The sequence below is a fragment of the Motacilla alba genome, chromosome 1 (assembly GCF_015832195.1).
Source record: "Motacilla alba alba isolate MOTALB_02 chromosome 1, Motacilla_alba_V1.0_pri, whole genome shotgun sequence".
NCBI lineage: Eukaryota > Metazoa > Chordata > Aves > Passeriformes > Motacillidae > Motacilla > Motacilla alba.
This window is the reverse complement of record NC_052016.1, coordinates 92,607,548-92,618,207: the sequence shown is the minus strand read 5'-3', so window position 1 is coordinate 92,618,207 and position 10,660 is coordinate 92,607,548. Positions and strand designations below refer to the sequence as shown.

General features: G+C 37.6%; 1 protein-coding gene across 2 annotated transcripts in view; it reads right to left on the bottom strand.

Moving 5' to 3' along the window:
- Positions 1-722: 722 nt before the first annotated feature.
- The window catches only part of GABRB3 (gamma-aminobutyric acid type A receptor subunit beta3), a 199,364-nt gene continuing 189,426 nt past the window's right edge, over positions 723-10,660 (bottom strand). For both annotated transcript variants that reach the window (XM_038139535.1, XM_038138694.1), the window contains one exon: positions 723-4,701. In XM_038139535.1, the coding sequence (XP_037995463.1) occupies positions 4,351-4,701 (351 nt within the window). In that variant the 3' untranslated portion in view covers positions 723-4,350. The remainder of the gene's footprint in view (positions 4,702-10,660) is intronic.

Here is a 10,660-nt window from a genome sequence, read left to right as displayed (position 1 = left end):
GCTAAAAGTGAGCAGAAATGTGCTGAAGTAAGAGGGAGCCTTTCTGTTGATTTAAAAGGCCATTACAACTATGATGCTGAAAATTTTTATCTGCTTTTAAAATTGTGGCATGTATCATTAGGTGCTATGAGATTTAAGCAAGCATATGACAGCTTGTTCCTGCTCTCCAAATTTTCAAGGTATTTTTTGGTGTTGGGGGAAGGGGTTGTAGCACTAATATCAAGGTGTCTTTAAAATCCCTTTTCACAAAATTCTCTGTATCTGGACTCCTCTAAAATTTATTTAGCAATAAAAAGTTTAATGAATACAGTACTTGATTACTGAAACATATAAACAAACATGGTCTTGTTTTGATATTAGAAACCTTTTTTTTTTATCCTGGGTAGAGGCAGGCTTTTTCATACAAAGCACAGAACAAAGTTTTTGCTCTTAACTGGCAATGCCACAGCTTGAAGACAGATTGGTTTGCTATTAAGAATCTTGCTAAGTCAGTGGATGTAGTTTTTCCTTCTTCCTTTATCTACTATATAAAGCACTAGGAAATATAGTTGTTCAATGCTCCAGAATCTCATCCTCTATTTGTGTGTTGGTTAGAAAATGCTTCCGTATTTGGTCTTTTTCTGTAAAATGTGTAAGATTAATCATTACATGCTATTTCAGATTAAATTTGGCTAAACAGTCATCATGCTCCCTCCCTTCCCAGAAAAAAAAAACCAATCAAATAATTTTTAAATACTTTTTAATAAATTAATATTCATTCATCAATATTTTCATAAAGCATCTTTTCATCATTCCATTTTACTATTCTTTTTTTTTCACTGCAGAAGAATACCAAAAATACATAGCTGTGCCTTAAGCAAAAAGGACTGGGTTTTACTTTGTCTTCACAATGGGATGAAATCAACTTGGAGTTACACCACCGTAATATTTCTACTGTTTATTGACCCTTTTGGCTATAACAGAAGATAGTTCCAGTTTTTCTTTTTTTCTAATGCCTTTTACAAACAAATTATGTGTAAATGTTATAGTAGTGTTGAGTTACAAAGGAGTTAATTAGCTATGAAATACAATACTCTGGTGTGATTTAATTGAAATTACCGTTTTTAGTCTTAAAGCAATCTATGGTTAAAATAATTTACTGCAGCTAGTGCACAGGGTCAAGAGCCAGAAAATGGGAGGTCAAGGCAAACACTGTTCTTAACACGTGGTTGTACATGTGTGTTTTTTGTGTGTAAGAAGTCGTGCTGGGACTGTAGGAACAGAATTGGCAAAAAAAGGCACAAAAATGTGTGTGTAAGATGAAGTGCTAACCTTAAGTGAGTTTTTCCTGGCTTTTTTCAAGTCGAACCAAGACTTGGATCTGTTCAAGATTAAAGCTGTTTGTGACTAAACCAATGAATGTGAAATCTTTTGAAAAAATTGAAATGGGCAACTGCCTACTTTTTGCAAGGGCAGGCAAGATGGGGAATACAGTTCCCTGAAGGGGGCTGCAGTAACGTGCTGCCCTCCAGTAGTGCAAAGCGTAAGAGAGGGAGAGAGTCCTCAGAGACTAAGCCCTCTTGCACGTGCAGGGCCCTGAAAAATCCACACTGCCTCTCTGCTCAGTACAGAGAGTAATTTTCTGCCTTCTTTGAAATTCTGGTTGAAGCCACTGAAGAACAGATTTCAGAGGGATTTGGAATATACATTTCTATCACAAGTAAAAAGTCACTTCTCATTGAAGGTTTCTGCCTGGCCATGTGATTTCTAGGAGGTGGGGGCTTGAAGAAAAGGGAGTGCTGTAGTTAAATCATGAGGGCAGGACCATTCTCAAATCCGACTTCTTAGGGTAGATCTTTTAGGGCACTTACAGGAAGACTTGCCTGGGGATAATTTCAGTAGGGAAATATTTCTAAAGCAAAGCCTACCATTTATAATTTTTATTAAAATCAGATAGTTTTATTTAAACATATTTTGCTATTAGGATAAAAACTTAGAAGAGGTTTTCAACAATTCTATCTAATATGTATTTTGGGAGGGTGTAAATTGTTAGTTACTTTGATTATAAAGGTGCTCTATAATCCCTTCACAGTCTGGAGAGATTTTAGAGAGCTCGCAATACATTGCGCTTTACCAATGGGACTTAATACTGAGGAGCTTTTAAACACCAAGTTTTTCTGCTCCAGCTATACGGGTTCCTTTGAGGCTCTTCATGCTGTGTAGTTGTCTGCAGATACAGTGCTTAAAAACTGCAGCTTCAGCCACTATGCACCATTGCCAAGGCTGCAGCGGGACTGCGGCGCTGGTCCTGCCCACGGCAGCAGCCGGGGCTCCGGTGAACGCTCCCGGCTGGGATCGCACTGCAGCGATGCCGCAAGGCAACTGCGCCCAGCCCATCCGTGCTCAACAAGCAGCCCTCGGGATGGAACTGAAACACCTTTGCACACCAGGCTCATCTACGCTGGAATTTTGGTCCAGAGCAAAGTTTCACAGTTCAGCTGCAAATAGGGGTGGGAACAGTAATGGGCCATGCACAGCAGCAACCCAAGTATCGGTGCTCTACTCATACACAAGGTAAATCAAGTCCTAGCGAGAACAGGGGGCGGTTGTTACAGAGCCAGGGCGGCCTTTTCACTTTCATTCATATTTGGTGGTTTTTCTGGATGTGTATCCACACATATTTTTGCCCATAGAAGTCTTCAGCTAGCATTCAAAGCTCTCTGTCAAAAAATCCCATTGATGTCCACAGGAATTTCGCATGCAGAGAACTCTCAGGGCTAAGCCTGAATTCTATTTTTTAAAATCTATTTATGCTACTGTATTTGTTGTTATTTGAGAATGTACATGATAGAAACACTGTTTACAAAAAATATATCTTCTTTTCTTTAGAAAGATTTAGTTCTGCTAAATAACAAATTAGGTTTACAGATCTGAAATTGGCATACCTCAATGACTACAATTTACTAGAATGAAAAAAGTTGGAATCCCAGTGAGGGAATGAACTGGGATCAAAACTAAAATGGTCACATTTGCATGAAGGGTATGTTAGAACACAGTTAATGCTGAAACAAAACATACTCTTGTGATCTGTGATGGCAGCACACTACCTTGGTAAGTGTAGGCGTATACTTTCAGTATATAAATAAATTATGAAAATGCTCCATTACTGAATCAAAGTATCAGAAGTGCTCTATTTGATCAACTCTAGAGAATAAAAAGTTATAACATCACAGAAACAAAAATATGACATAACATGCAGTCACGATAGCAAGCACAGGAAAGAAAAATATTGAGAAAATATACTTATATGCATATTATGCAAATATATTTTACATTAACATACAATGTTATAAGAATGTTAAATAATATGAATGCACGTTTAAAAAAGGCTACAGCTAGGTGATTTCATGTTGAAGTAACAAATAACCTGAGACATCTTCTATGCTTTCACTGGAATAACAATCTTTAAATCTACAGCAGATGTAGAGCACATTGACAGTAGTTGAATTCGCAGCTAAATTATACTAGAAATGTGCTGTTCTTTTCCAAAATGACATGGTAGCTGGAATCAGTCCAAGGGAAGGAAAATGTGCTGTACATTTACAGTACTTACAAAAGATTCATGTCACTGTTGATGGACACTTAAAATGCTTGTTTGAAATATTATAAACCTGTATATGTCTCCAAAGACCTACAACACTCCCATGATCAGCTCGCTTACTGCAGAAGAGAAAGCAAGAGATCATTAAAAACTATGTCCATCCTGGACTGGGAAAATATGTATTATGACATATATACCCAAAAAATTTTAGCAAAGAAAAATAAATTTCGCTTGATAAAATGGTAGTTGATGGATCTGCAATATAAATAACTTATTTTAAACTTACCAGTGTAATTTACTGCTTTATGATTAGCGTGTATGGCAGCATTTACAAAGGATGTTACTAAATACTGGCTTTATACATGATTACAGCTGTTCAAAAATTTCTATGACAATCAAAGTTTTGTAGTGATAATATACAACACTTACTTTCTCAAGGCTTGCTTCTTTGATGACACCTGCCTTTCAATTTAAAAAATTCCTGTGAAGTGCATTCTATGTTAAAGTGTCCATAACCTCAGAATGAATGTGTTCATGTGTGTGTGCATACATATATTTTTGCTTTGCAGTACAGTATGTGCTTCAAAGTACACACAGTTCTTTGTTACATGTATTCACACATACATGAGTATGGTCTACATAGTAAAAGTTCATATATATATTTTTTTATATATAAATATATCTATATATATATAAATATATATATAAACTCTGCAGGCAAGTAGTACTTCACTTGTTATAGTTGAAGTCCTTTAAAAAAACTAAGTCACTCAGTTAACATAGTATAGCCAATAAATTAAATTGAAAAGAGAAAATGTGAATGGAAACACCATTCTTGACCATCTGTCGATGGCATTCACATCTGTTAGATCGGGGATTTTTATTTTCAGTTGCGAAGACCTTCTTCGTAAATGGCTCCTCTTGCTATGGGACCCTGTTCTTTCTGACGAACGCCTTCCAAGGCTTTCACGATGTGAGCTTTGTTTTCTGTACTGGATTCCTGAGTTGTCAAAGGATATAGTTGAATTTCGGGCCTCTGTAACACTGGTGGTGACCTCGTTGCTTGCCACCTCATTGTGAATTTCAAGCGATGTTAGCAGAATGTTTCCATGGGTGTCCACCTAGGGGGGAAAAATAGAAACATAAATTCTTTCAAAAGACTTGACATCGATGAGCAGAACGTGGGTGTATGTAAATCTCCAAACCCATACATATCTAGAAAAAAAATGTAATTATTTTTAAGCATGTGATAATCTTAAAAAAGAAATGGCACTATTCATCTGCCTAAAATTAAGGAAGTACTTAAATACTTTTAAAAACAGGCTTATCATCATACTACCAAACATCCACTACAAAACCGTACTTGGCAAACTCCACCATTTTCTTCTCCCTCTGAGGAAGCCACATTTTAAAGCATGGTGCAGTTCAGTGAAACCTCTGCGTTGCTGGCAGTAAAGCGAAAGAGTAAGGGATGGATCCTCTCTCTGCTACAGTAGGAAATTAAATTAAACTGGCTAGTTTTTTTTTTTCCTAACTGTGATCTAAAATAAGATTTTAAAAAGTGTCTGTGAAGTTTGCTAAAATCACAAGAACAGTTCTGATGTGCTGAGCTCTTTATTTTACAATCATAGAGCTTATTTACAACTTATCTCTTGAAGTTTTCCTTCCAAAGTCATTTGCAGAGTTTTCCAGTCATGGCAATTTTTAACTGCAGGGATTTTCTGTCTGAGTGATTGATCTTAAAAACCAATGAACTTGAGGCATAGAAAAAAAAGTGGGTGAATTGAGGAAATAGGAGGGACTCTTACCTTTCACCACCCTATTCCAGAGGCAGTGACCAGTGTTTAGCACAAACTAAATATTTATCAGGCTAACAAAGTCAAAGCCTTGTTCAGAGAAACTTGACAGTGATTTCTATGTAGATATTTTGGTTTAGTATTAAGAATACTTCGCTTAATTTAGTAGCAACTACAACCACAGCAAGGTCAATGTTTGTGTTAGCAGTAACCCTTACTCAGTCAAGGACTAGGCATCTCCCTGACAGACAAAAAACCAGGTCTCTGGTCAGCCATACCACAGAGAGCTCCATACAAAAATCATAAAAACCCCATATAAATTTCCAAGTACAGAGCAGTATGATGCCATTTTCAGTAATAAAGAAAAAGGTCCTGATAATTTAGACTCTTAAAATCTGAGCCAGACTCTTCAGTCTTCCTGAGTGGCAAAAGAGGAGCAGCACAGAGTTGCATATGGCTCCGTCAGTCCAGAAACCTTAAGAGCTCCCATGAGTGGCGCTGAGGAGAAGTTCCAAGGAATGGTGTCTGAATCAGTATTTGATAGTTTCATTGGTGGGGCAGCACAACCCCCATGCCCCAGGCCCTACAGGTTGAAGGATGAGCACTCAATACAGGTAATGCAGGGATCAGCTCCAAATTTTCTACCAGTTTTGGGGCAAGGAAAATGATGGCTGAAGGTAAAAAAAATGCCCTGTGCTGGGTATTTTCAGACAGTTAACACACATGTGACTCTGTTCAAGAGAATTTAGTTCTCCATGTCAGAAATAGATAGTGAATCATGGAACACAGGATAATTTCCAGTTTTACATATGCAATTTATTCATCCATATTCATCGCACAATTAATACATTTTTCTAACCTGCCACATGATCTAGCTGTGTAGCAGTTGATCATCTCATTCTAAAAGCATGAGTTTAAAAGTGATTGTAAAAACAGACTATTGTCACAGCCTTCTGAAGTTTGCACAGTCATCTGATACCATCTGATGTCCTTTGCAAGCTGTGTGATGGATTAAAAGTATGCGCAGCTATGTGTCTATCCATACACATTTAACTTCTTTCATTCTTATTGAAATTTTGTGAAATGGATATTTCTTTCATCAATTATTGATGCTTCAGCTTATCTTTTCTCAGGGAAGACAATTATGAGAGTATATCACTAATGCTTTGCCAAGGTGCTTACAAATAGAAAAAAAGAATGTTAAATGCTATGAATGATATATAGGCAAGTAGGAAAAAATTCTAAGGTATCTAACAAATCCTGCTGCTGTAGGCAATGGCACATTATGCTGATGAGTGCCTATAAATAAAAATAAACAATATGAACAAAAAAAAAATGGCATGGAGAAGCCTCAGTGGTGATTAAGAAGAATTTATTTTCTCCATTGCAGAAACCCTTTGGGTACAAAAGTAAGATCTCAAGGTTTGTAGAATGGAGTTCATGCTGTTGAGCAGTCTCTGTCACCAGAGAATAAACACAAGTGTAAAATACAGTCATGGATATCATCACTACTTATGGTGGTCTCTGAAAAAACTGATTCAGTTTCTTCTGTCCTTTTTTTTTCCCACTAAGAATACAAATTATGATCAGGATAATTTTTGCGCAATGCGTAAAATATTTCAACAGCCTGTTTTTCCCTTGTGAAGCTCAAAACTAAATCTCTCATTCAGACCCCCATGGCATCAAATGTGTCATCTTTCCCATCTCCTCCTAGGTTTTGAGAAACATCCTTCAGCTTACTAAAAATGTCATAGCAGAGACCATTTTGGTGGGCTTCACCCCTAGAGGCCTGCCATCCCCTTGCAGGTCTCTATTCCTTTTCCTTCCAGCACCACAAATGTCAACTCCTCTTTCCCTCAGAACTTGCTGATCTCTCCTGATTCTGTGTACCACCTACATAGACACAGACATCAGCCCATCCTGGGTACTTTGTCCTTCTACACGGAACCTCAACTGTTGTGAGCTGTGAGTTGAAAGCCTGTATTGTGAAGAGTACACCTATGTTGAAAGCCTGTATTGTGAAGGGTACATTCAGGCTTCTCCTGATCAAAGAATTAATTTTATTCCTAGAAGGAAATAATATGAATAAAATTAATTCCTTGATCAGGAGAAGCCTGAATGCACCTTCTTCACCTTCTTCCATAGCCTTCTTCACCTTATCTGCTAACTTCACATGCCACCTTAACATGGCTTCTGCCTTCAATGTGCCAACTTTTCACTGTTTGTCACTGCATCTAGATGCATCTGCATCAAATCAGAAAGGCGGCCAAGAAAGTTGCAACTTTTGTGTAAATTCTTTTCCTGAAGATACCAGTATATCCTATGAAGCTGCTTAACAGTATACATTTTTCTCAAAATGTCAAATGAAACATATTTGGAAACATACTTTAGAAATTCATCTCTTTGCTAATGGAGCAACAGGCTTGCATGTCAAATATGAGGAAGGAGCAGATGGAGAGAAGGGGTCTGCAGAAGCTAAATCAGCCTCTGGTCCACAGATACTCTTGAGATTTATTCTCTCAAATTGATTCCTTCAGAGGGTTTGAATAAACCACCTAAGCTGTTGACAACATTAGTGGACTATATGCTAATACTTTGTGACAATCTTAAGGTGATGTCTTAAAGTATGAATACTTAATGCATGCAGCATGTTAAAAAGTATTTGCACATAAACATGACTTTGGAATCATTTAAGCAATGATTTAAATTACTTTGACAAAGGTACACAAGCTCTCTCAAGGAATAAAGAAGCAAACCAATAATGGCAGGGTAACCTGTACAAGTCGCCTCATGCTTGTCTGAATATACAGGGAAGGCAAAATCCTCCATGAGTGAACATGAGTGCTGCTCAGTGGCTCCGGAGAAAATGTTACCCCTGGCATAGATTAATAAAAGTAGCTGACTGGATTACAGGCCGTAATGGCTACATAGGACAAACAAGGCCAATGTCTTTGATAAAATTTAGTTTTACTCTGTATGAGCCTTAGAACACAATTTTATCACCTGGCTCAAAAATGTCACTCTGTGCACTGGAAATTCTCCCCAAAATGTTAATAGCAGCCTTTACTCTCAAATGCTGTTATAAATCAGAGATGACACTGTGGATTTGGCCAATTTCCCCTCAATTCTTACCATCCTTCCTTAACCTAAGTATTTCCCTTTTTTCATTTCTCTGCCAGCCCTGTGCTTCCTTTCTTTTTGCAGCCTTCTCTCTTCCCCACTTTGGCTCCACTGAAGCCATTCCTTACCACTTCTCCACTATGATCTCCATGTTTGGTTCTCACATCTCCTCCCCAACACAACCAAGGATTGGTTGTTTCCTTGGAGTATTTCCCAGTAAGTTAATCAAAACTGATGAAAACAGTTGAGTACCAAATCATTAACCAATTCTCTGCTGAATCAGCATGGATATAAATATGCAAAACCAGTGCTCTTATTTCAGAATAAATTTTTATCCGACTCCATCCCTCCCACCTCTGAGTAACTACAGCTCCTGCACCAGGGTGAAGTGACTGAATCTCACATAAGTGCATTTGAGAAGCAGATTCACCTTTGAACGTTCACCATTTCTGAACTATACATATTACAGTACAAGTGAAAAATTCAAATACTCCAGCAGCCTAATGTCATTACCCAAAAATGACTGTGACTCATCTAACTGAATCCAGAAGAAGGAGAATTAAGACAATGTTCACTAAGAACCTGCTCCTTGCTCTTGGAGGAACACCACATCACCAGTGGGACTCTACTTGGAGTATATGTTCCAGGTCCAAAACTTCAGTGCCCTGTTATATCTGGGAAGTCCTAAATCTACTTCTTAATTCTGCCTAGGATCCAGGTTCATTTAGATGTTAGCTATTCTAGTTTAAAAACCAAAATGTAACAGCTGCTATTAAATACCTTTGTCCAATTTTTTTTTTAAAGCTTCAACCTTAAAGCCAGTTTGAAAGCATTTTACTAGGGCCAGAAAACTACCATAAGCCTTGATTTATTATTAGGTAGAGTCTGAATTGTTTCAAGTTAATTTAGTTCTATGTTTAATATTCCATAAATTTTAAAGAGTATGTTACAATGAAATCTCTTTTTCCTTGTAATTCTTTCAGAGGAAGTATTTTGCTCAAAAATAGGAAGCATTTTGTTCAAACCCCATAGGTATGTTTACTTGTTCATCAATCCCAAATTTTCAAATACCATGTAAATACTTCCCATCATGTGAAGCAATATAAATGCAAATAGGGGGTTTAAATAACATAATGAAAAGCTCTGTCTCTGTAGTTAGTCTTGCATTATTTTACATCAAAATTAGTATTTAAGTACATACAGAATCACAGAATATTCTGATTTGGAAGAGACCCACAAGGATCATCTGGTCTGACTCCTGACCCTGCACATCACCATCCTCAAGAGTCACACCGTGTGCCTGAGAGTGTTGTCCAAACACTCCTTGAACTCTGTCAGGCTTGGTGCTGTGACCACATCCCTGGGGAGCCTGTACCAGTGCCCAACCACCCTGTGGGAGCAGAACCTTTTTCTAAAATCCAGCCTGAACCTCCTCTGGCACAACTTCAGGCCATTCCCTTGGGTCCTGTCACTGGTCACCAGAGAGATCAGTGTCTGCCTTTTCACCTTCTTTACTTGTGCATAAATGGCTTTCCAAGATGTAGAAAAATATGCAATCAGGCCTTAAGTTTTATCTGTGCTTAAAGCTAAATACACTGACCACATTATGGCTTGGATATTTAAAAATAATTTAAAACTGCAGGCAAAACAAAAATTATAGTGTTGAGTGTTCTCCCTAAGTCTAAAAGTTGATACTACTCTCACTGCCATTTAAATATGTCTACATTAATTAATAAGCATCAAAAAATTGAAGAGGGAATTATGTTATATCAGCTTAGTAGATGAGCCCAGAATAACCAGCAGAACTGGGAAGATGGAAAGACCTTGAAAAACAGGGAAAGTATGAAGAGGTAAACTAATTAGGAACTTCCATATTATTTTCACTGCCTACCAAGTAATAATGAAGTTTTACAATTAGCCTTGATTTATTTCAATGGAGGAAGAAAAGGAAACAAGTGCATAGTCCTCCTTTGCCCTGTATTTCACATTGTCTGGGTTTTTACAGTCTCTGAGATGTCCTATGCACGTACAATCCTTCTTACCATCTCAGGATTTGCACGATGCATACTTGTGCAAAGTGGTTGCAAAACAAAACTAGTACATTCATGAGTCTCAGTGCACAGTGAATGTCCCCACCGTGAGCTACAGGATGAGTGTTCTTCCC